This window comes from Antechinus flavipes, chromosome 2 (assembly GCF_016432865.1).
Source record: "Antechinus flavipes isolate AdamAnt ecotype Samford, QLD, Australia chromosome 2, AdamAnt_v2, whole genome shotgun sequence".
Classification (NCBI taxonomy): domain Eukaryota; kingdom Metazoa; phylum Chordata; class Mammalia; order Dasyuromorphia; family Dasyuridae; genus Antechinus; species Antechinus flavipes.
Genome location: NC_067399.1, coordinates 120,246,787 through 120,273,718, shown reverse-complemented (window position 1 = coordinate 120,273,718; position 26,932 = coordinate 120,246,787). Strand labels below are relative to the sequence as shown.

The window sequence follows — 26,932 nt, the reverse complement described above, 5'->3', positions numbered from 1 at the left end:
CAGGTCTTCTGGAGTCAGTAAGTAAATATTGCATTGTCCTTTAGTATTCTCTTAGCTTCTATAATTTGAACAAACTAACAGAAATGTCAGAGCAGATGAGGTGCATGTAAAATCTCTTTGCCACCAAATGAAAAATATGTTGAAAAGGCAGGAGGAAAACCAAAACAGAGTAGAATGTCCTAGTATTCAGAAGAAAAGAATTATTGACAGTCAAAGGTTGTAGAGGTCAAAAGGGAGGAGAAAAGGATATTAGACTTAACAACTAAAAGAACTGAAGACTTCTATTAATTCCACTAAACTAACCCAGAACATATTACTATAACCAGCATCAAGGCTGGTCCTCTAACTCTTAAGTGACAAAATATAGATCACAGAAAGTCTGTCCCTTGCTTCCCAGATATCTCATCCCGCTGACTAGCCTGAAGATTTCAATGGATATATTAAATGCTAGATAGAAGCCATCTGGCCTGATCCTATTAGCACTTTAGTGTGGATTAAATCAAGGGATCCTTTGGGCCTTCAGAGGATGAAGGAGGAATAGATCAGTTTTATAAGAGCATTTTTAGAATTTAAACATTTATTAACCTGCAAGTGTTTGTGGAAAAGGAGGTCTCAAGGAAATTAATTCACTAAGAATTTATTAAGCACCTACTAAGTGTCAAATATGAAGAAGAAGAAGGCAAAAAAGCTGGATCAATTTAGAGTCATATTGTTATGTGGGCTGAACAAAGCGGAGAGCTACTAGCTAGTCTTTTGGAACTCTCTATCTAAGCAAAGAGGGGATGGAGATTATAGTTGAGGCCATGTCTTCTAATAAAATTTAGCCAACATTCTATTATGAGGGGAAGTTAGGTAGTACAGTGGATAGAGCACAGCCTCTGGAGTCAGAAGGACCTGAGTTTAAATCAGACATTTATTAGCTCTGTGAACCAGAGCAAATTACTTAACTCTAAATGACCCCCTACCTCTATCTTCCATCCCCAAAAGGTTCCAAAATCTAAATGCACTGTGCTAAACATTAGGGATACAAAGACAAAAAGGAAATATTCACATCATGCTTTATTAGACAAATATAGTATAGTATGTCTTTATCTACTAAACGCAGAAAATGGGAACATGTAAAAATATTTTTGGGAAAAGGGCTCTACCAACTATGAGAACAGACTTAGCTTAGGAAATACTTGAGCTAAACTTTGAAAGAAACTAAGGATCCTGTGCTGGAGATGAAGAGAAAGTTCATATATTCCAGGAATAGAATTTAGCCTTGCAAAGATCTGGAGGAGACAGGAAATGGAAAGTTCTAGGTAGGGAATAGCAAGGATCCCAGTTTGGCTGTGACCTATAGAGTAAATGAAGTACAATCATGTGCTTATTTGCACACATAACTGAAAAAGCTGGCTAGAGCTAAAGAATGAATGACTCTAAAAATCAAATAGAGGAATCTGTATTTGATATTAAAGGTGAGAGGAAGTCTGCTGAAGTTATTTGACATGAAAATGACAGGGTCAGATCTGTGCTTTACAAATATAATTTCGTGTTTGTAGCAGCTCCTTTTGTGGTGGCAAAGAATTGGAAATTGAGTGAATTCCTATCAGTTGGGGAATGGCTGAATCAGTAAGTTATGGTATGTAAATGTAAATATAAATGTGTTATTCTATAAGAAATGATGAACAGGCTGGAAAGATTTATATGAACTGATATAAGTGAAGTGAGCAGAACCAAATGAATATTGTACAAAGTAATAGCAAAATTACATGATGATAATTATGATAGATTTAACTCTTCTCAGCAATGTGGTGATTCAAGACAATTCCAATGGTCTTGGCATGGAAAACACCAATCACATCCTGAAGGAGAACTATGGAGACTGAATTAGGTTCAAAGCACACTATTTTCAACTTTTTTTGTTGGCCTTTTCTTTCTTGTGGTTTTTGCTTTTTTCTGATTTTTTTCACAGGACAAATATGGAAATGTTTAAAATGATTGTACATGTATAACCTATTTCAGATTGCTTGTGTCTTGGAGAAGGGGAAGGAAGGAAGGGAAAGAGAAAAGGGAAAGGGAATGTTGAGAACTATCTTTACATGCAAAAAAGAAAAAAATCAAATGAAATGAGGAAAAAAGAATATCATTTGGCAGATTGTGGAGGATGGATCAGAAAGAGAAAGACTAGATGAGGAGTAAGGGGGTAGCAATTAGAAGACTATTGAAATAGTACCGGAAAACAACTTTGCATCTTTCCTAGAGAAAAATTATAATCAAATACACCATCTTTCATAGGATCTGAGTTCAAATTTTGGTTTTGTTACTTATTTTTGTGATCCTGGGCATCAAGAAAGGTTTCTTGGAAGAGGGGGGAAAGGGAGGGAATAAGTATTCATTAAGTTGATACAGAGAAGTTAAATAATTTACCCAAGGTAGTAAATGGCAAAGTCACAAACTGAAGTGCATTCCACATTCATCACTCTCTCCCACCTGCATTACATTTATTACATTCACCTAAGGTTGTTATCATCATGCTCCACCTTGGTTTGAGAATGGCTGGAAAGAATATCCAAAGTTCAAGTGGAAGCTTTAGCTTTAGGCTTCAACAGATGAGTCAGGATTAGAGCAAGGTACAAAAGGCTAGGAAGCCTCTAAGAGTATATCCCACCAGGGGACAGAGAAAAAAGGGCATAATGCAACAAAAGGCACTTTTAAAAGTGGCTTTTTAAAAGTGCACAATTTCAATTCATACCTTTGGATTCAGGAGCCTATCTGTGAAAGAAAGATTTCTTTCACAAGTGAGCTGGGCTGTGGTAGAAGGGCTTCCCTTTGAACAGATTGGTAATTAGAATCTTTTTTTCATAAGGATCACAGAATCACAGATTTTAATTGCAGGAAGGAAATCTTGAAACTGAGAATAATATCAACTCAATTTCTATATCACTTAAGGGTTAAAAGCATTTTCTTTGAAACAACCTAGAAACAGGAAGTCTAGGTACTATTATCTCCATTTTAGAGAAAAGGATATAAACTCTTGAGGGGGTGCATTATTTGTCAGGATCACAAAACTAGTGCTTCAGGCAGGATTCAAAATTAAGTCTTCTGCATCATAATTTTAGAGCTGAAGGGCCACTGGAGAACATATATTTGGATGTGACATTTTACAGATGAGGAAACTGAGACCCAGAGTAGTTATCACTTTCTCAAGGTCCCTTCAATAGAATCATTATTTGAACTTGGGACCTTAAATTTTGAATCCATTCAGCTTTTTGCTACACTACACTAGCTACAATGTTAATACTCTCCAAGCTGTTATTTAATCCACATAGTCTCCTTAATAAGAAAAATTGTATTCATACTGTGGGGTGGGCAGATATTTTAGAGTTGGCAAATATCTTTTCTACCTCTAGCCAAGGTCAAATCTGGATGTCCAACTAAGACAGACCTCTTTATCTTTGTGACTGCAAGTATTAGATTTGGGGAGAAGGGCAGAGCATAACCCAGCAATCCTGGAATTGTTAATTATTAGCCCTGACCTATGAGGGAAAATTGAGCAGCAACTAAACTGACTAACAGAAAGGCAGGAAATGAGGCAGGAACCTGAATGAATGCTAAAGGAGGTCAGGAGACACACCCAGAAGCCAACAGTACCAGCAAGTCACCACATCAATTGAACATTAGGGATAGAAGGTATCTATAAAACTGGGGAGGGGCTTTTTTGCTACCAAAGGCCATACCCCATATTAAAGAATCAGTAAATACCCACACAGCAGTAAACATATCCCAACACATACCTTTTAAAAATTTTTCTGGAAAAAAAAAAGATTTGACTTACACCCACCCTCCAATTCAACTTTTAAAATTAAAAACAGGACTATTTCCAAACCTCAGTTTCCTCGTGTATTAAATGAAAAGATCTCTAAAATCTCTTCTAGCCCTAAAAGTCTGTGATTCTACAAGTGTTGCTCAATGAATGCCATAAACAAAAATGGGAATGTTTTTGTTCTAAATTATAGCTTCTTGAGGAAAAAAGGAGATAAAAAAGAGGAAGGATGTTAAAAGGGAAAGAGCCAGACCTTTCAATAGGTTTTATGGAAAGTGTATTAAATCAAGTAGAATAATATATGTAAAGAGATTGGCAAACTTTAAAACACTATACAGGGCATTCCAAGAACCTTAGTTCAGTTTAAAGCCATTAAAGGTTATATAAAGCTATTTGCTATTTATTATTATCATTATCTTCATCATTATTAGTTGGAAGTAAACTCCTCTTAAAGAAGAAGCTTGAGTTGAGTCCTTGGAAATGCTTATTATTGTTCCAGCAATGGACAAGCAATCAACCAATCAGTATTTATTGGATTGCAAAGCATAGTACAAAATGCTAAAGGTACACAGAAAGACAAAGATAATTCCTGTCCTCAATGAACTCACAATCTAATCAAAGAGACAACATGTGAACAAGTATCTACATATAAGATATTGTTGTTCATTTATTCAGTAGTGGCTGACTCATGGAACATAGCATGGTAAGCTTTGCTTTCCTCCACTATCTCCCAAAATCTGTCCAGTCTTCTTGGTTCCATGACACTATCAATTCATCTCATCCTCTGTCATCATCTTTTCCTTTTGCCTTCAATCTTTCCCAATATCAAAATCATTTTTAATGATTACTATGTTCTCATTATGTGGTCAAAGTATTTAAGCTGCCCAACAGTATTTGTTCTTCTAATGAAGAGCCTGAATTATTTTCTTTAAATTTTGAGTGATTTAATCTCCTTGCTATCAAATCTTTTCTAGCACTACAATTCAAAAGAATCAATTTCTGTGGTGCTCAGCTTTCCATATAATTCAGCTCTCACCATACATTGCTATTGGAAAAAACTGACTTTGACTATACAGACCTTTGTTGGCAAGGTGAAGTCTCTGCTTTTTAGTATGCTGTTCAGATTTGCCATTGCTTTCCTTCTAAAGAACAAGCATCTTTTAATTTTATGACTACAGTTACCATCTGCAGTGATCTTTGAGCCCAAGAATATAAAATCTGACACTGTTTCCATTTCTCCTCCCTCTATTTGCCAGAGAGATATATAAAGGAGAAATTGGAAATAATCAACAGAGGGGGAGGACAGGGAAGATGTCTTAGAATTTTAACCCAGGCTTAAAAGAAGTTAGGGAAAACAGGATACTGAGATAAGGAGAAAAGCATTGCAGACCTAAGGGAAAATGTGTATTGTTAGGAATGAATTATATTCTCAATGAGTCAGAGACATTAAATAGATATTTATTGAGCATCTACTATGTGTCAGATGATGTTAAATTCTGGGGATGCAAAAAAAAAAAAAAAAAAAGAAAAGAAAAAGACAGTTCAGTTCCTGCTCTAAAGAATGTCACAATCCAACAAGCAAACAAACATGCATAAAACAAGCTATAGACAGGATTAATTGGAAAAAATCAACAGAAGGAAAGCACTACAATTAAAGAGGATCTGAAAGGCTTCCTGCCTTGTACAAGGAGCAGTAAGAAGGTCACCTCTCACTGAATTAGAGTACTTGGAAGAGAATAAGGTGGAAGAAAAATCAGAAGCCAGGTTAGGGAAAACCCCCGCTGTTCAGACCTTTCCAGCCTTAGGAAATATTTATCTACTAGGAGGCACTGTGGTATAACAGATTTAGAGAACTAAGGTTTAAAGTTTCTCTTCCCCCTTCTCTTCCTCTATTCCCCCTCCCCCTTATTATTATCAGTGTGACTTTACTCGTTATTTTCTCCAAGTAAATTGTGGGTCAATTGTTGTCCTTGTTTCTCAAAGACGAACAAAATGAGGTCACTATGTTAAGAGTCGAGTTACAATATGTTCCACTGTGGCTGATCAGACCTATATGAGCTTGGAATGCTCTGCCACAGTTTGGGCACAAATGTCCAAGTGAAAATTTGGGATGAATTCTCTAACTTGCAATCTTGTGCATTTTTCTTCTGAGCTAATTCAAGTCTGCTTTGTATCTTTTCTAATGAGTGCACAGCATGCTGGGCAGTCTTGTGTCAAAGTCTCCCATGTTAAGCAAAGTTCTTAAGGGAGACCTTGAGAATGTCCATGTATCATTTTTTCTGGCCACCACATGAGTGCCTGTCCTGTGGGAGTCCTCCATAAAAAAGTCTTTTGGGAAATTATTCCTTATTTCCCTAATTCAAATGTTACCTCCTTTAGGAAAGCCTTTAGTTAATACCCTGTACTTGTTACAATCCTTCTTCATTTACTCATCACTTTATATTATAGCCCCTAATAGATTGTATGGTCCTTTGTATCACTAGGACCTATTCCAGTAACAGTGAACTTTAAGGAAACACTCCATTTTCTAACTCTTGCCATTTCTCATGCAGGTATTTAATAAAATGCTTATTGAATTATCTGACCTTGGACAACTACTACCTACAAAGGTCTTAGTTTCTTCATCTCTAAAATATAAGAGCTTTTGTAAGATCAAAGAGCAAAAGAATCCATTTCTACAAAAATTATTTATAGCAGCTTTTTTTGCTGTGTGATGGAAAAGAGGTAGAAACTAAAAGTTACCTATCAAATGGGGAATGACAACAAATTGTGGCACATGAATGTAAAAGAATACTATTGTGCCATAAGAACAGAAAGAAACTATTTCAAAGAAACCTGGAGGGGCAGCTAGATGTCACAGTAGATAGAGGACCAGCCCTGAAATCAGGAGGACCTGAGTTTAAATTTGACCTCAGGCATTTAATACTTTCTTAGTCGTGTGATCCTGGGCAAGTCGCTAAACCCCAATTGCCTCAGAAAAAAACAAAAACAAAAAAACTTGGGAAGATTGATGGGAAATGATACAGAGTAAAGAGAGCAGAACCCAGAACAATGTATACTATAACAAAAAACAATGAATAAGTGAACAATCTTGAAAAGATTACTATCTGTAATGAACAAAATACCAACCAGGATTCCAGAAGTTGGGTTATGATAATGTTACTTATCTCCCAAGAGAGGAAGGAAAATAAAATGAGACACAGTTTTGACCATGGTCAATATGACAATTTATTTGATTGTGTATTGCAATAGTTTTGATTTTTTTTTCCAAGTGAGAGGTAGAAAATATAAATGCTTATTAATTGAAAAAAAACTTAAATAAATAATCCACAAGCTTGTGAATTATGGGTACAGAGGATTTGTTCAAGGAATTTTCACTGCCTCAAGCTAGTAAGCTTTAGGACCATGTGATCAAGGAAAAAATCTTTTAAATAACATTCCCACCATTACCCATAACTCCACTTGTGATTCCTATATACTTATCTTTCCCCTCGTGAATAGATCTAGAAAAAAAAAATACTCATCCTGACAACATGATGGTTTTTTTTCCTTCTAGATCTTATTCACTTTGTGTGTGTGTTATATATTATATAGGAGAGCTAGGTGATAGTAATGAGATCTTTGTAAAGGGCATAGTATAGTGCCTGGTACATAGTAAATGCTACATATTATCATTTTTATTGTTATCCTCATCATTATCTGTGTGACCTTGAGCAAGTCATAAATACCTCAACACTTGCTCTTCATCTGTAAAAATAGACAACTGGTCTCAACAGCCTCTATCATCCTTTAGGATCTACTATACACCAATTCTAGAAAGATACCCATGAACTGATGCAGAAGGAAATAAACAGAACCAGGAGGGCAACATACAAAATAACTAAAATAATATGAGCCAAAATAGAACTAACAAGCAGTTGAACTCCTTCATTTCTCCCTAGCCCATATACACTGAACTTTCTCTACCATGCCTATCTTAATATCTAGATTCCTTGACTCTCCCACTTGCTTTAACTCCCTTCCCATTCTTCCAACAAATTCCTTGAGGGCAGGACTTGCCTTTTTTCCCACCAGTTCTAGGCCCACAGTAAGAAAATGTAGACTGACTCAATTCTATAAAAGAGAAAACCCAATACCTTTCACTAACATTGATTATAATGATCGATTCTCAGTTTAGAGATCAACCAAATTCTCTATCTGAAAAGAGGGAAAGGTTAGATCAGGTTTCATTAGATCAAGGTTAGTTTTACCTGTTTGATTAATTTTTTTTTTTTATGAGAAGCTTTAATGGAGACAGAGGAATAACAGGAAGAATAAAATAAAATACTATGATTTTAAGTTTTTGATTCTTGTTTATTTTTGCTCATTAGTGTGGATTATTAAAAAAAAAAAAAAAAGGCATACCCCTTTATCAGGGTATTAAGTAGGCTATGGCATAGTCTTAGTGTAAAAGACATCATTGAAGATGGGTCTGACTGGAAAAGAAGGTGACTCAGTCATGTAGTGAGAATGAGATATAACAGATGGCCTGCCCAAATGAAGCAATGTTTATCAAAGAAATGTTAAAATAACTGAAGAAAGGCATTCAGTAGAAAACCTCTACATATGCTTTCTAGAAGGACATGGACAAAAGTCACACCAGAAGAGAAGGTACAGATGGAAAAATTCAGGAGAAGGTACAGATGGGAAAATTCAGGCTCTGCAGAAAGAATCAGAGTCATGAAATTCAAAAGAATTTCTGAGTGGACATTTTCATAAATAATCTCTCTACAGGACATTTATTCAACTCAGAGTCAGTTAAATAGCCTTTTGAGTTTTTTTTTTTTTAATCTGCAAGCAAGCATGGGCTACAGTAGAGAGCAGACTAGATGAATTCTATTCACCTAAAGGCTATGATCCACTCTTCCAAAATTGGCCAAGCTACGCCTATGTCTTTGTATTAATTATTGTTGCCTGCTATCAGTAACAACATGGGTGTAACTGGTAGAAGGATCTAAGCGCAATCTATCTTGGGTCAAACTTCTTTAAGTCTTAAGGCAGGGGTGGAGAGGTATCTATAATAATAAGATAGCTAGAGGGGCCTTTCCCTCTTAAAAAAATGTCAATGAAAAATTCTACTAGGAATAAATGGGTTAACTACTGTTCTCACTTTCAAAATTTATCGTTTCTAACTTCTAAAGGCTCTGCTATGAATCAGATGGAGAAAGAGGGAGAAAAAAGCTTTTTCTGTGATTACATATGGTGATAGGGGGGCTGTAGATTCTTCATTCCAGTTTTAAAGCCAAAGTTGGTTGGGACAGAAATGCAAGTCACATCAAGCATGGAATGGATTCTAATGGGAAGAGACAGAAAAAATTTCCTCTCTCTAAATTCAAATTCAACACACTTTTTAAAAATGTCTTTTGTTACATACCACATTTCATTTCTGAATATGGTACAACCTTTCTACCTTCCCTCCACTGAGTCATTCATTATAACAAAGGTTTTAACAAACACTTTGACCGTGGTTGATGATAGAAGTAATATCTCATATTCCTATTCCCCTACCTCTGGAATAAAAAAGAGGAAGGCTCATTTTCCCAACTCTTTGCCAGAGTTAGGGTTGGTCATCAAAATTATATGAGGTTCAGTTTTATTGTTCTTTCCAACCAACAAACATTCATTAATTTTTTGCTATGCATAGAGTACTGTGTTAGGCCTCAGGGGAGGCACAAAATTTCAGACATAAAACCATTTTTGCCCTCAATTGAGCTTAACTTCAGTGATGGAATAAGACACAAACATGGGAAACTGCCATACATAATATTACACGAAAAGTACATCAAGAGATGTAGAACAAAATGCTATATGAGCTCTGAAGAGAAAAAAAGGTATTCCTCTCCCCAGACAGCTGTTGGTCCAATAGAATCCCTGGTTTCTTTTAAAGTACAGGTCAGGTGCCTAAGACCTCTTCTACCTAAATCCTTTCTTGATATTGTTTCCAAGTTATGATCACTCTTCCCCTCATAAAACTGTACTCTCTATTTAGTTCTTTATATCCATATTGTAACTCCATCCCCAAGTACCATGGAAGCTCCTTGAAGGCAAGAGCTGCTTCTTTTTTTGTCCCTAGATGCCCAGCATAGTGCCTCTCTTCCTATAGCAATCACGTGATAAATAAATGTTAAGCTAAACTGGATTACTGCACAGGTGTTATCATTGATGAAGTTTAAAAAATGAGAATAAATTTCAAAAGTAAAAAGGAGGACAAGGGAGAGAGGACACACTCTGTGCTTGAGTAGACAAGAGGTATGAAAAAAAATGTGAGATAAGGCTAAAAAGGTAGAGTGACTCCAGATTATGAAGGGTTTAGCATCTGACATGCTGTTGAGCAAGGAAGTTTAAAATTTAATCAACAAGATGAAGAGAAGGGAGAAGTGAATAAGCATTTATTATTAGCACCTAATATGTGCCAGACACTGTGCTAAGTGCTTTTTACAACTATTATCTCATTCAATCCTATCAACAACCCTGAAAGAAGGTGCTATTATTCCAATTTTACAGTTGAGGAAATGATAGCAGATAGAGGATCACATATAAAGACCAAATAGTCACATCCAGATAGTGGTTTATTTAACAATGCCTGCAGTGGCAGAAACAAATGGACTATCAGATTCTCAGAAGCACAAGGACCCAGAACTTTCATTTCTACAGTTACCATATAATTGAAGGAAATGGAAAAACAGGATTGCAAGGATTGAGATTGCTGGTTTCATATTGATGGAGAGAGACACTGAGAGGTAGGAGGATAATCTTGTGACTTTCTCATGATCAAGTGACTTAAAAGAAATTGGAACTTAATTTCATTAAATCGCAGATGAAGGCAAAATGAAGTTACTTATGCTATTTTTAATTTAACATAAGTGTCTAGTGACATATTTGAACTCAAGGTCTTCTTGACTCCAAGCCCAGCATTCTATCCATTTTGCCAGTTACCTCAAAAGGCACCAGGAAGAGACTGAAGATAGGAAGGACTGACATAACTAGATCTATACATGAGGAAGATAAATCTAGTAGAGATGAAAGACAAGTAGAGGAAAGGTATACACATTCCACCAGGATTGTTACCTCCAAGTTTACAGCACACAGAGGCCAAGATAATTCTAACTATCCCATCAAGTAGCATGGTTCCTCAATCTTTCATAAAAGCATTCCTGAGCACAGCGAATCAAACCCCGCCACTCCCATACAAGCCTTCACAATGACAAGCCATATCTCCCATCTGTTTGGTTATAACATCATAAAGCATGAAAACTGGAGAAAGATCTCCTAATCTAAGCTTTCTATTTTTTTGATGAAAAAATGGGATAAAACAAATAATACTAACACAGGGCTTCTTAGCACAGTACCTGATACTTAGTAGTTGCTATATAAATGCTAGAAATAATTATTATAAATGAAGAAGCCCAAGAGTCTGAAGCAGGGCCCAGGTCTAATAACTCCCACTCCCAACACACCACTTTAAAATGATCAATGTTGGAAAATACTATCCACATCCAGAGAAAGAATTATGGAAACTGAATATACAACAAAGCATACTATTTTCACTTTTTTGTTTGTTTGTTTTTTTCTTGTACTTCTAATTCTTTTGTTCTAATTTTTCTTCCACAACAAGACTAATATGGATATATATTTAACATGCTTGTACACATATAATCTATATTGGATTACTTGTCATCTTGGGGAAGGAGGGAGAAAAATGTGGAACTCAAAATCTTACAAAACAAATGTTGAAAACTATTTTTACATGTAATTTGAAAAAAAATACTATTAAGACAAAAAATTCAATAAATGAATGAATAAATAATTTTTTAAATTTAAAAATGTATAACTTTTTTTTTAAATCAAAAAATTAAAAATGAACTATTAAGTCAAAAAAATTAAATATAATATCTTGGAATCTACAGAAATTCCAGAAATTGATAAGAGTTATAAAAAATCTTGGATGGGAGCGATTCCTTAATCCCTCCCTCCTCATCTTAGTGATTAAGGAAAGAGAGGCTATGGTCAAGGATGGCATAATAGAAAGAGCACTAGATCTTTAAATCAAGAGACCCAGGTCCTAGTTCTAACTCTCTGCACCTTGGACAAATAACTAATCTTTCTTCAAGCCTCAATTTCCTTTTCTGGAAAATAAGGAATTTGGACTAGATAGTCTCTAAGTTCTCCTCTGGATTCTAATTGACTTTACTAAGCAACTCTAAAAAGGAGAGAGTTTTACCTGCCTCACTTAAACCATAGATTGAGAATAAGGGATCAGAGTTTTTAGACCAGCAAAAAACCTGAGGTCATCCAGTTAGACATCCTGTTCATGACACAGAAGTGGTTTTGCCCAAGATCACAGAGGTAGCAAGAAGTGGAGTCAGGATTTTTGATTCCAAATCCTTTCCTCATGCTACACATATCCCAGTTAAGTCACTTTCTTGGCTTTCTGTTCTTTCACTGGATAACCCTGCCCCTTAGGCAATCTCATAACTCTCACCATCTCCAAGAATCAATGAAATGATATAATTAACCAAGGTTAAACTTCATGACCTCTAAAGTTCTTTTCAAATCTAGATACTATGGGCTCTTATCTGCTCCAAAGCAAATATTTTTAAAATACAGCAAGACGGATTGATATGGTATCTCTAGTACAATGAAAACATAAAGTATGAGATTAGTATGCCAAGAACCTGGCTTCTAATCTCTGCCATTTACTATCTGTGTGACATTAGGCAAGTCACTTAACTTATGGAAGCATAAGTGACCACACCTATAAAAAGAGGTTAGAGTAGATGACCTCAGGTCCCTAAATATTTAACTGATCAATATTTAACTGAATTTAGATTTATCTTTATATGTGACACATTTATCCCTGTTATAAAATGAAGTAATTTACAAATCTTAAATAATTACATAAATATTGGCTATTACATTATTCAAACTATAGTCTTAGTGGCAAGAGTACAAGATTTGGGGTCAGAGGACTGGTGTCTAAATCCCATTTCTGCTCCTTTCTACCCACAGTGCCTCTGGTCAAGCTAACACCCTGTTTGGGCATCAACTTACACAATTGTAAAATAGAGAGGTTAGAATGGATGACCTGTACAATCCTTGCCAGCTCTAAATCCCATGAATTCATAGGGGAAAATTCTTCTTCTTTATTACTGATTTTGTGTAACTAAAATATCTACATGTATTAGTCTAATACCTAGTTTATAGGATAGTTCTCTAAACATTTCCATTCTCCATTTTCCTCTCCATGAAAGACAATAATATTACATCTGTTGCCTAAGCAGGACAAAGCATAGCAGGCCCTCTGAAAGCAAAGTATATTAGTTCTCTTATTCTAGACACTACATTCTTATTAATTCAGCCTTTGCAGGGAGAGGGATTAGATTCCAATTTTGTCTCTGTTACTTGCAACCTATGTGCACATCTGAGAATAAGTCATTTAATCTCCCTATGATTTCATTTCTGAAACTGTAAAATTAGGATTAAGATTCCTTCCAGATCTAAATCTATAATCTTAAACATAATGATCTTTAAGTTTTCCCTAAAAACTTTAGTTCTTTCCATTATAACTACTTTTAAGCCACATACTTCAGTTCTTTCAGTTTTAACTACTTTTAAGCCACATACTTCCTTCATCTTATGCTCGTGTCACTAATATTTTTTAATCAAAACCAGATGCAAGACTTTTAACATTTATCCCTAATAACATGACACCTTGTTAGATCCATGGTTCCTTCTTGCCAATATTTTTTGAATCCTCATTCTGTCATCCAATATAATACATTCATTACTTTGTGTTGTTCACAAATTTAATAAGCATGATATGTAGACCTTCATTCCTATTATTGATTAAAAAAAAAAAGTAGAAACAGAGATGGAGTTCTGTGTCCTCTAACAGGGATCTCCTTCAGGAGGAACTAATTCATTAACATTCTTGGTGTTTGGACCTTCAGTCAGGCCAAATATACTATGTATACTTATATCCAGCTCATGAAAATATCATGAATGATTGGGTCAGATGTCTTATGAAATTCAGGTATATCATGGCTTCAGCATTCCCCTGATCTGTACCATTATCATAACTCTATCAAATAAAGAAATAAAGATAACCTCACATCATTCACACAGTAGTCTGGCATTTTGGACAAAGGGAAAACATTTTAACTGTGGCAGCTGCATATTCTGTGGCTTCATGACAAAATTCCAGATTTGACTAATTTTAGTAAAAAGGTCAGACAATCAACTAGAATTTATGAATCGCCTACTATGTGCCAAGTGCCATGTTAAGCACTGGAATAAATAACAGTGTTACATAAAAAGCCAGAGAGAAGACACCATTCTTCTATGTATCCTGAAGGGCACAGATCAGCTTTATTTAAAGAGGGTTTCAACTTTATTTCCCACTACTACCTCAAATTATATCCTCAAATCAAGCCTAGCAGATCTCAGTATTCTCCAAAACATAAACATCTTCATTTTTACCTCCAAACCTTTGCTCATTTTGTTGCCCCAATATAAGAGATGATCTCTATTATTTCCTCATCTTAAGAAAGTCTCTCTCAACCTCTTTTGGGCTAGAAGTCTTCATCTGAATTGAAGAGGCTAGATTAGATGACCTCTAATGTCCCTTCCAGCTCTAAATCTGCCTCTCCAGGTCTTACTTAGCTTTAATAATTGATTTGGCCTCTGTTTTTTGGTACATGAAAATTGTTTTCTTTCATACCATAAGAATGTAAATAAGGTCCTTAGGGGATCTCATCCAGAGTCATTCATAGTGCTGGATATCTAATAAATAAACATTAATAATAATGTTCAATACAGATTGGCAGATGAATTGATCTATAAAAGAAATGAGAAGATGACATAATCAGAGCTAGACAGTTTACAGAAGAAAATCTGGCTCTTAACTTTCATGTTTGAATACTCAAAGAATCAGGGGAAGCTAGGTGGTACAGTTGGTAGAGTACCTGCCTGAAGTCAAGAAGACTCATTTTCCAGATTTCAAATCTGGCCTCAAATGCTTACCAGTTATATGATCCTGAGCAAAATAAAGCCTCAGTTTCCTCATCTGTAAAATGACCTAGAAAAAGAAATGGCAAACCACTCCAGTATCCTTGTCAAGAAAATGATAGATGGGGTCACAGAGTCAAGACACAACTGAACAGCAACTCAAAGAATTTTCAAGCTAGAAAGCAACTCAAGTTATCTAGTCCAAACTAGCCTGACCAAGCATCATGCCTCTGCTTGGAGAATTCAAACAAATTGAGGATCCACAAAATCCTGAGGCCTCTGTCCCATTTTATTACAGCTAACTCTAATCATTTGGAAGATTTTCTTCAAATCTTTAGGGGAAATACATAAAGCATGGGACCTGGAGTCAGGAAGCCCAGAGCTGAAATCCAGCCTCAAACATTTACTAACTGCATGATCCTACTGGGCAAGTTAGTTAATTCAGTCTCAGTTTCCTGATTTGTAAAATGAGGATAATAATGGCACCTATCTTTGTCATGAGGACAAAACGATAATATTTGTAAACTGTATTGAAAGCCTTAAAGAGTTATAAAGCTAGCTGTTATTACTGTAATTATTATTTCTATTGATGATGATGAAGAATATTGATCATAATAATTTTACCTCTCTGATATCTTTACCCATTACTTCTAATCCTATTTCTGGGACTGAGCCAACCAATTTTAATCTTTGCCTACTGGATAGCCCTTCAAGTACTTGAAGACTATTTCCACTCCTTCTCTACTCTTCTGGCTAAACATCCCCATTTCCATCAGCCTTTCTTCCTTTGACACATTCTTCAGTGTCTTCTGTTAGAATTCTTACAAGGTGCTAAGTCAGTGGAATTGATAGAGACAATGATTGTTTAATAGGATGCTTAACAGTTCTCTAGATGTACTTAGTATTTATTAGAGTTCACACCTTGAAGAGAGCATATATAAGTTAGGAGCCTCAACCAGGATGCACTTTGGGAGATTCACTAGTCAGAGACTGCAGTTGAGCAGAATGAAGGAAGACATAGAAGTGGTGGCAGGCTGTCCTGTGGAGAACACTGAAACCAAGATCCGGAAGGCCTCCAGAAAACTAGCAGAGCCCCAAGTGAAGGAGATAAGATTTTGGATGAGACAATAAAGGATTTGGACCTTTAACTCCTGGCTGCATTCAGGATGATTACTCTGAACTGAAACTAAGGCTGCCTCCAGAAGCCCCCCAAGAAACCTGCTCCCAGAGAACATTTTATTTTAGAGAAGAACATTATACCTTCCACATTCTGGTAACCTTCTTCTTCATTAGTGTCCTTCTCAAAATGTGATACCATAACAAAATACAATATTCTGATGTAGTCTGAACAGAGCAGAGTAGAATATAAGCGAGCTGATGACCCCTGTGTTCTGGACACTTCATCCACATTCATGCAGCCAAGGACGACATTACTTTGTTCAGCTGCTATGTCACAAGATTGACTCATACTGAGCTCACATTCCATATCAATGACCAACACTCAGCAATGAGGTGCTGTTTCCTCTCTGATTGTAGAAAGGAAAGCAGCTAATATTAAGTGGTATTAACAAAAAAAACAAAAAGTCACACTTAAATAGCATTTTCCTCACCACAATCCAGTGGGTTTGGTACTGTTGTTAACATCATTTACCTCAGGAAATTGAGGTTGAGTGCTTTGGGTCATGCTAGTAGGTAGGTACAAGGACTATCACTTGAATCCAACTTTGCCCTGCCAGTTCTTCTGCTCTTTGTAACACACACACACACACACACACACACACACACACACACATACACACACCTACAAATACAACTACCAAGAATTTATATTGCTCCTTCTGTTTTTATAGAAATAAAGCATTAAGAAAACATTTTAACACATCAGTAGATTAATCAGCAGGCATTTATTGTTTGCTATTGGAGATGCAAAAAAAGAAAGGGGGGGTGGGGAACAGTTCCTACCTTGAGTGAGCTTACATGCTAACGTATAAATTGGCGCCGATAAGATAAATATAAAGTAGATTGAATGTAAGCTTCAAGTCTTCCTCCTTTAAAAAAATCTTCAAATATATTCTCACATTTTAAGCCTTACCAAAACCTTTTTATGTAGGCAGGGCAGACATTAACATTCCCATTTTACAGATGAAGAAATCACAGCATGGAGAGGTATAGGAATTTGCTCAAGGTCACATAGCTGGTTAGTGACAATTCCATGATGCCAGCACAAAACCTGTATATCAGCTCTACTTAACCTACCTGGGATTCCCCCAGTAATAATCAATCCATTGCATATCACCACACATAAGAATGAAAAACCCTAGCATCTTTCCAGGTGCATCCCACTCTCTAGAGTGACTAGATTGGATTAATAGGGATCAAAGCAAGTTGAAGAAATTATTTTTCTTTCTCCAGACTGACATACAGGATACTTTCTCCATCAATCTCCCAAATAAACAGCCACATTCAGCCAATTATGTCTCCTGAGTTTTACCAAGGATTGTTAGACATTACAAACCTAGGCATTTCAGAAGAAACTTGACCCCTTCCCTAACTCTTGGATGCTGGCGTTCTGGCATTCATCACTAACACTACTGAATAATTCACTTTGCTCTATGGATACAGGCAATCCACTATGGACTTTAATTGCACTTAACAGAGAATTATTTCCTCAGCAGAGCCTCATAAGGACTTAGTCTGAAGGCAGTCTCTATCTCCTGGGGCTCTGACAAGGGATTGGATAGTGTACATACATAAGAATTTTAGACCTTTCTTACTTTGGACCATTCTTCTTCCTGATATCTGGCAAGCTGAAGTCAATCCAGTCATTCTCAGTACTCTTGGACTTCAAAGAATATAACATAACCTACTTCTCATTTCAATGTCAATACATAGGGTCCAGTATCTTCACCAGAGAATTTGGAACCATGGGAACCATAAGTATTTATTACTATTGATGATGATGAAGAATCTTGATCATAATAATTTTACCTCTCTGACATCTTTACCCATTACTTCTAGTCCTATTTCTGGGACTGAGCAAATCAATTTTAATCTTTGTCTACTGGATAAACCTTTAAATACTTGAAGACTATCTCCATCCCTTCTACACTTTTTTCTTCAGGCTAAGTTCACATTATCCCCAAAGACATGGGCCAATCTTGTTGAATAGGCAAGGACTCATCATCAAAATTGGTTGTTATGTAATGCTTTTTTTGCAGGGGTGGGGGGTGGAAGGATGGCAATGTGCATTTTCTATCTAATGATAAAATGTTGACACATTGGCATTCTCAGTAAAAATAAAAACAAAAATTATAAAGAAACTGCATAAAGTGAAGCTCAATGTGAAATACCAAAAACGTTCTTGTAGGAAAGGAAATTAAAGAAGTTGCTTTCATCATTCACAAAAAGGCAAAACAAAAACCCACCTCATGCTAATTAATCAACTTATCTGGAAATGTCCACAATGAATATAAACTTGAAACCATGAAGGTAATTGTAGTTTATGTGGATATACTTTCAGTGAATTTTTAAAAATCAAGAAGTTTTATAAAAATCTTTAGAAAGTCCTCCAAATTAAAATCAATAAATGTCTCCAATAATTGGTGACTTCGATGAAATGTGAATACAGGAAAAAAAAAAAACAGAAACAAAACTAAAATATTCTTTCTTCAAGAATTAAGTTGTAAGGTACTAGAAAGACATGGTAAGCACTTATTGCCATTAACTTTTCAATGTGACTTTCAGATGAAATTTTATTTTTGTGTGATTAAATTTTTATAATACAAATTGAATTTTTATTAAAAAGTGGAATTGACTAGATATATATGTGTGTGTAAATATATAAATATAGATATGTTATAAACAACTGGTCATCAATGTAGCAGTCATTTCTAAATAAATTATGAGCTGAGTGACAAGATACTTAGAGAAAAGTGAAAATTAGATAAGACATTATATGCAATTACAGGAACAACTCCAAGTCAACCTGCTTAAATACAAAGTAAACTTTTACAAATCAGAAATGGTCAAAAGTAAAAATAATGATCACAAATCAAGAAGTGGAAGTTACCTTGGCAATCTCATCTAAGTCAACGCCTTTATTTCCATCACTATGCCATCTTTTAGAGAAGTATTAACTACTACAACTATTACTATGATAAAGAGGCTAAAATAGCTCAGAAAGGTCCTCAGCCAGAACACATATCCAATTTCCTTTCCAAGTGAACTGAAATGACAGACAAGAGCAACATCCATTTAAGAGTCCAAGGATACAGGCAACATTTTCCTCACAAAACAGGGCCTGGGGGGGAAATGGGGAGAGTAAGGCGAAGAGAGAGAGGGAAAGGAGGGAAGCATGGAGGAAAAAACCACAAGTCACATAGAAAGTGACATAAATTCTAGTTAAGGGCAGCACTTCTAGATGAAACTACAAGGAGAACAATAAGCCAATGAGAAATAGGACAGAGAGTTTTAATTTTTTTTAATAGGAAAAATAGCTACATGCATCTTACTAAATGCAAACACAAAAATCCATTTTGGAGGATTACAATTTTAAAGAGACCAAGGAATTTGTTTACAATGTTTTCAAGAAGAGGAGATTCTAGTAGAAAAATCAGACAGTGATCAAGAAGATAAGTTGTTGTATATGCCCTTTCTCATCTCTATAAAATCTTTACAAAACTAGGTTAGGTGTACACATAAAAAAAAAAAAAAATCCCAAAGGGAATGGAAAAAATACATGACGTACATAAATGGGTTGCAACATATTACCAAAGACCATTTGTAACCAAAAAGTAAAATAAAAAATATCAAAGACAGGTATGAATTTACTAAGTAGCTAAGTAATTTGTGTATCCAAAATGATATACATTTTTATTCAGTTCAAGTGTCACAGAAGTATCATCAAGATTTTTTTTTTTTTTAAATTTTCATCCAGTAGATAAGATGGATCTTCCATGGAGGGGACTCATGGAAATATAAAACAAAATTTATATGTGGTGAGAAATCAAAATATACATTGGCAAAATCCCAAAATACAGAAATCTGTAATTCAACTGATGATGACTTAGAACCATTAGTGACCATTAGGACTTAGCATCTAATTTCTCTTTTAAGGGTGGCTCTTGAAAAAAATATCAATTCACCTAGACTCAACACTGATTCAGGGCTATTCAGAGAGACAACTTAGTCTAACAAACACAGGGTTGTAGTGGGAATCCAGAATTCAGTAGAATCCATCCATCAGTAAACATTTATTAAGAGCCTGTTATATAGCAGAAAAGATAAAAAGTCTGCTTTGGAATAAATAAGATCCATGTTGCCCCCTGACACAGTCCCTGTGGCTCTGGGTAGGTCAATTAACCTCTTATGGCCATAGGCAACCACTTAGGTCTCTAAGTTGTATAATAGGCTTCTCTCCAAATTGCTAATTTCCTCCTCAAGAGTTTTCTATACCAATGAGATTAGAGGTCCAATACTATTTCCAGATCCTAACCCATGTGCCTGATAGCCTATTATGTATTGGATACTAGGGATAGAAAGACAAAAATGAAAGTCTCTACCATTAGGAAGCTAATACTCAGGACGTGTGTGTGTGTGTGTGTGTGTGTGTAAAAGCAGTTGGAGGTAGGGGAGAAATTGAGCAAAGCTTCACATAGGAAATGGTTTCAACTAAGATTTGAAGGGAACAAAAGATTCTAATGAGCCCTAGAACTTGGAACTGGAAGTCCCCACATTTTACAGATGAAAAAAAAAATGAAACCCAAAGAAGGAGAAAAAGGTGTCCAAACTTCTACAGGAAATAAAGCAGCAAGCACTGAGATCTAAAGGACTCATGTCCTTTCACAGGTCTGTGTTTCTAGAATATGGGGATGTCCTTCCTTAAGGTTTGCTTTTACATTTTTTGTAAGAAGGGGGATCAACTGAAGAAAAGCCCAGGGTTATGATTACTTGTGACTCCTTTATTGGCCTTAAACTCCCTAAGTTTTTGCTTCTGTCTTCTTGTTCTAGTTCTAGAAAACCAATCTGACCTTTCCCCAATATCACAGCTTTGTTCATTATATTAGGACTACCTGGAGAACCACCTCTAGCTTAGAGGTAGACTTCCAACAGGGAGACAAGAAAACTTTCCTAACTCTCTTCTTTCTTGTACCAACAAGTCTTCCGTGTCCTTGCTACCCTGTAAAACCTAACAGAGGTCAGGTTGTCTGAAGAACAGAAGGATGAAGGTATGAGGTCTTTCCTATTTGCTTCAATCCCTTCTCTGCAGCTGAGTTTCTATTAACAGCCTCAGGTTCATAGATCACTTTTAGCTTTCTCTACAGACCAGAAACAAAAACCCACATGAGTAATTCCAAGGTGTTTACATGGTGAGTAATGAGTCTAGGCCTCAGGTGCCCCCACTATCCTATTTCCTGATGCAGTTGTCCACTATAGAATGTAACCTTTCATTATGTCTGTATTCCCATGCTTGCTGACTGAATGACTGGTATATAGCATAGACTTTTCATTAGGAAATACTGGTTGGAAGATATGAACTACTTAACTTAGATCCTGTCTCTTCAACTTTACTCACACTACTGTGCCCTCATCCATTCTCCATTTATCAGACTCTTACCCAATCAATTAACAAAGCATTTAATTGAGTGTTTAGCAAGTTCTAGTGCTTTGCTAGATGCTAAGATACAAAAACAAAGGTGAAACTTAGCGCTTGAAAGTTTCAGTCAAGTCCTATTTCAATGAAGTCTTCCATAAAACCAAGGGCTATTTTGGCATAAGGCAAAGAGCACCAGACCTTGGAGTTAGGAAATCCCAATTCAAGTTCAAACCCCACTAATGTCCCACTTATAAGACCTCAGCCTAGTCAGTGAATAACAAAATCACATATTTACATAGTGCTTTATGATTCAATAAAAAACTACTCAAAAAATCTTGTAAGATACGTAAGGTTAGTATGTACCCAATACAAAAGAGAAAGTGAGTCATAAAAAGTCTTAAAGGCAGGTCTTCTGAATTAAAGACCCTAAGAATTTACAAAGTCTCAGCCCCCTCCTTTGTATAGTAAGAGTAGTCACATTTGTGCTACTCACAAATGTCATATGTGTGCCACATATGATATGTGTATATGCTTTGCAGGTAATACAATACTCTTTAAGTTATTATGAGTTAAAAGCTTAAATTATGAGATGTGAGTTGTTATCAACCTCTCAGCCTCAGTTTCTTCACCTGCAAATGAGAAGGCTGAAATAGATGATCAGGGAAGTCTCTTCATTTCTGACATTTTATTTTTCTCTATGTATAAAAGTGTTTATGGGTATGCACACACACACACACACACACACACACACACACATACATACATATACAACATACATATACATGAATATATGTGACTTGGTTGTTTTGTTATATCTTTTCTTAGGTCTTTTCCCACAATTGTAAACTTCCTCCAGACAAAGTCTACAATTCTGGCCTTTCTACATTTACCCATAACACCTTTCACAGAGCTTCCCATTTTTTGACTTAAACTCTATAAAAACCTGGTATATTGGCTCCTCCCTACCCCAATCCTTCTAGCCTCTGATTTGGCTCAGGGAACAGAGAAACCCAAAGCTTCAAATCTAGCCTTTCTGATCTGCTGTCAAAAGACCAGAACAAGAACTTCTCCTAGCTGAGCCACAATTTTCCCTGCTGGTCAAACAGACCAGTCCCATTTCCTTGGGATCCCAAATTAACGAGGGATGCAAAGCCCTTCCCAGGTACCATATGTAATGGGCATGGTTATGATGTGACAAAGCAGTTCTCATCAATGGCTTTCAAGAAAAAAAGAGCAATCTTGGCAATGTCCCTGGAGCCAGGTAGAGAGAAAGGCTCCAGATGCTTTCCTTCCCACCCACCCCCTTGTTCTCAACAAAATCCCCTCCCAAGCAGTCTAGTCCTTAAGTGAACAAGGTCCTCTCCAGGGATCTCAGGCCAGCAGAGACACCATTGGGATCAAGATGAGCAAGAAGTTAACAGATTCATTTCCCCTTGTTTTCCCAAGGGAGAAAATGATACTTCACCTCTCTGCTGCAGTCAAGGACTCTGGTATAGGGATGAAAGTGAAAGACTAGTCTCTAAGGTCGGGAGTCTCCCATCCTCTCCCAAAGTCCCTAATGTAGGAAGGAATCCAGAGACATTGTCTCAATTACAAGAAAAGGTCTAGCTATAAAAAAGATAAGGAATAGGAACAAATTTCAGGGGAAATAAAGGGAACACCCTCCCCCCCACACACATACCTTTTTTTTTTTTTTTTTTTTTTAACAGGAAGAAGATAGGGAGGAGGCTAGAGACTTCAATCTCCCTGGCAAAGAACTGGGCCCTAGCTGAATCCAGTGATTATACAAGCTCATAGACAAACACAGCTCCTTCCTCCTCCCACCACCCAGTCAGCACCCTGCCTATAAGCACACACCAAGACCTGCATTTCAGAGGCCCTAGGTCAGGACCCAATGCTGACTTTTATACAACAAATAGCTTTTTAAAGAGAATTCCCCCACTTTCTCCTCCCCAGTTTCTTTGGTTTCCCTTCCTCAGGGGTCCTGTCCTCAGAGTTAGATGGCTCCAAACTGTTTACTGCAGAAATACAAGCCTGCTCCCTTTCCCATCCCAATTCCAAACTGTAGCACTGCCTTCAGCAGACTGACTCCAACCAATTAGTTTGAAAAGCTTCATGCCAAGGAAATTTCTGCTTTTATTAAAAATAAAGACATGCTGGGCATGCAATGGACTGTGAAAAATATAATGAGTCTGGCATAATTATGAAGGTCGAGGATAAGGTTACCAAACAGACATACAAAGTTATCCCTGAAATGGGGGTGGGGGAAAAGGGGAAAAGGAGGTAAGATATAAATATAAACATTACATATATAATATGTAACCTATATAATACATATACAACACATACTACATATATATTCAGAGATCAGTACAAATGTCACATATGTGTCACATATGATATGTGTATATACTTTGCAGGTGGAACAATACTCTTTAAGAGAGAGGGAATCAAATGGAGAAAGCCTCCCCTTTATATGCATTTCAAGTATTTCTCCACTTGGATAAAAAGGAAACCAAAAAACCCCAAGCAAACAGAAGAAAAGCCTCTATATCTGAACTGAGAAATAGTCAGACTCATTTCAAATCATGTCTGCTACCTCTGCTATACTCTGAGGACCTGCCTCCAGCTGAGCTGGGGTGCATAGCTGGTTCCTTCCACCAAGAGGCTTGGCCCTAAGCTCTGTGCATCTGGGAAAACAGACGCCCTTTCCTCTGAAAAGCCTCTCTTTCTGATGTCTGCTGATAGCACAGGAAAAGTCAGGAGATGGAGAGTCTTTCTCCTCACCCCTTTTCTATATCTTCCTCAAATCTCCCCTATAATCACATTCCAGATCTTAGGTAAAGGAATAACAACCACCACCATATTTTTTTTTAATAGTACTTGGTACTTTCTCCAGTGCTTTCCCATACAGTAGTTCATTTGTGAATTATGGCTCCTTTCATATACATATATATATATGTACATATATACATAAAATATAGCTTCTTTCATTTATACATATATAAATATATTAAAGTCTGTAAAAAATGGTACCTGTCACTTTCACAGCTCAGTTTTAAATCATTCAAGGACAATGAGTCTGGAGACAAGGAATTGGGGAGGGGGTGAAGGGGGAGATTTAAAAGGCTGAATCTACTCATATATATATATATACTCCAGAAAATCTAAGCATATGAGTAGTATTGTTCCAAAAGCACTCAAAGCCGTGTATCTCTTACCTTCAGCCAATACTTCATCCACCGTGACCTGATGTCTTCCGATGCCGAAGACCCGGCCGATGTACCCACTCCCTGGGCCGGAGCTGCTCCCCCCTCCTCCGCTGGAGCCAGACCCCGGGCCAGAGCCTCCTTGCTCTCGGCGGGAGTCAAAAAACTTCTTCATCTTGCAAAAGGAGGCAGCAAGCAAGCGGCAGATGAAATGGTTTCTGGTTGCTTTCTTCTTCTCTCTCTCTCTCTCTCTCTTTTAATTATGAAAAGCAAGAAGTCCTAAGATTTCCTCTAGGATCTCTATTCAGATAACCAGAAAAATCCACTCATGGGGGAGGGAAGGATGTGTATATATTTTTTCTCTTTATATATATATGTATATATATATGTGTGTATTTATGCATATAATATATGTATGCTTCTAAATAGTGCAATTTTCTCTTCCTCTTCTGGAAAGCGATTTTTTAAAGTTTAGACCTGTGATGACAGAAAGAGAGGATAAGTCAATTACTAAATAATAATAATAATAGTTATTATTATTATTATATAATAAATCGTCTGCCTTTTTTCTAGGGGAAACACACACACACACACACACACACACACACACACACACACACACAGAGGAAGATGCTACCTGCCTTCACATAGTGAGGAAAAACACCGGGTCACCATCCCTCCCACTCCCCCCCACCCCCATCAAATGACAGCCACTGAAACCGCCTCCCCAACCTCGGTAGCAAAGCATATCCTGAATCGGTATTTTCCGCAGGCAGGAGCCAGTCAGGGAGGACAGGATTGCCGGTCTCCCAGTCCCTAATACAACAGCGGCCGGCCGCCCCCTCCCCCAACTCGGGGCACAACGCCCCCTCCCCAGACCCAGCCAGCTTGCATCCAGGCAGTTTTTACCCACTTCGTACAGCTCCGGGCTGCAGGCTCCTGGCTACCAATTCAGCAACATTGTCACAGCCGCCGGATCCCAGACTGCAACTCTGTTGCAAGGTAACCCGGGAGAGGCGAGGATTGCATGAGGCTTCAGCTGATCGTTGGAGAGACCATCGGAGATTGACCCCCCTCTCTACCCCTCCCCCCCGCCGCCCCACACACCCTCTTCGGCTCCATCCATCCAACCAGGAAATGAACTGTCACAGGAAGTGTCTTTCCATTGAGGGCGAGCGGGCGGGGCGGGGCTGGGGTTAGGGGTGGAGCATTGCATCTCCAAATTCACATCATTTCCCGACCTGGAGCACTGGAGGAAGGAGGGAAGGAGGGAAGGAGGGAGGAAAGGAGAAAAGGAGGGAGGAGGAGTAGCTGGACCTAGGGAGTAGCCCAAGCAAGTGGTTGGAGGATTGCATGGAAGAGAAACTGGCGGCCGAGAAGAGGTCGAAGTTATAAATTTTCTTTAATTCCCTCTTAAAAAAAAAGACAAAAAAACAAACAACCCCAAACCCAGAACCTTTCACTTTTTCGCGGGGCATCTTGGGAAAGGAGTTCAGCGCAGAAAGGAGGGGGGAGTGGAGAGCTCATCGAGGGACTACAACTCCCAGAGAGCCGGAGAAAGGAGGATTGGAAAAGGGCAAGAAGGGGGTGGGTGGCGAATGAAAAGCGAGAAGACTTAACTGCTCTGCAAAATTGGAAGGGCGATTTAGGGTTGTACGGTGGATAAAGATTTGTAAATAAACTCTCAGTTGGCTAAGTAATTCTACCAAATGAAGCCGTGTTAATTGCAGTCTGATCTGCTGGCAAAGATGCGCTGGGAGTTGTAGTTTATAGGCCCGATGTATATATGCTGGGAAGCTACTCTCTCCAAATGAACCCCTTTGGGGCCTATAATGCTAGAACCGTTTAGGCTTGTAGAGTTAGAAGAGCCCCTAGGGTTCATGTAGCCCAGTCCTCTCATTTTACAAATAAGGAGATGGAACATGAGCAAGGTCACGAAACTAATAAATCAAGATTATGAAAAAACATCCCCAAAAGGAAGACTTTTCAACTCAATACAAATTGATGGGAGAATCTCCTATATTACTAGTTCTTTACTAGACAATTCTGGGGAGCTAGAGAAAAGGACACATCATCTGCTCCACGGAGTAATTTTCAATTCCACTGGAGAGTTAATTGGTATAAATAAAACAATTAAAAGGAAATGGAAAGGGAACATAAGAAAATTAATTTGGAGTCACATACTGCCTACAACCTATGTGCTCTTGTACATTTCACCTAGGAGCCTCAATTTCCTCATCTGTCAAATGACCAAGTATTCATTCACCAAGATCC

The 26,932-nt window shown here is 37.2% G+C and overlaps 1 protein-coding gene across 5 annotated transcripts in view; it reads right to left on the bottom strand.

Moving 5' to 3' along the window:
* AAK1 (AP2 associated kinase 1) overlaps nucleotides 1-25,729 on the bottom strand; it is a 227,973-nt gene extending 202,244 nt beyond the window's left edge. For 2 of the 5 annotated variants that reach the window (XM_051975435.1, XM_051975436.1), the window contains exons 1-2: nucleotides 25,572-25,729; nucleotides 24,671-25,135 (exon numbers count right to left, since the gene is read on the bottom strand). In XM_051975435.1, coding sequence (XP_051831395.1) covers nucleotides 24,671-24,833 — 163 coding nt within the window. In that variant the 5' untranslated portion in view covers nucleotides 24,834-25,135; nucleotides 25,572-25,729. The remainder of the gene's footprint in view (nucleotides 1-24,670; nucleotides 25,136-25,571) is intronic. The other 3 variants (XM_051975432.1, XM_051975434.1, XM_051975433.1) reach the window with 2 other exon arrangements.
* Nucleotides 25,730-26,932: the final 1,203 nt, after the last annotated feature.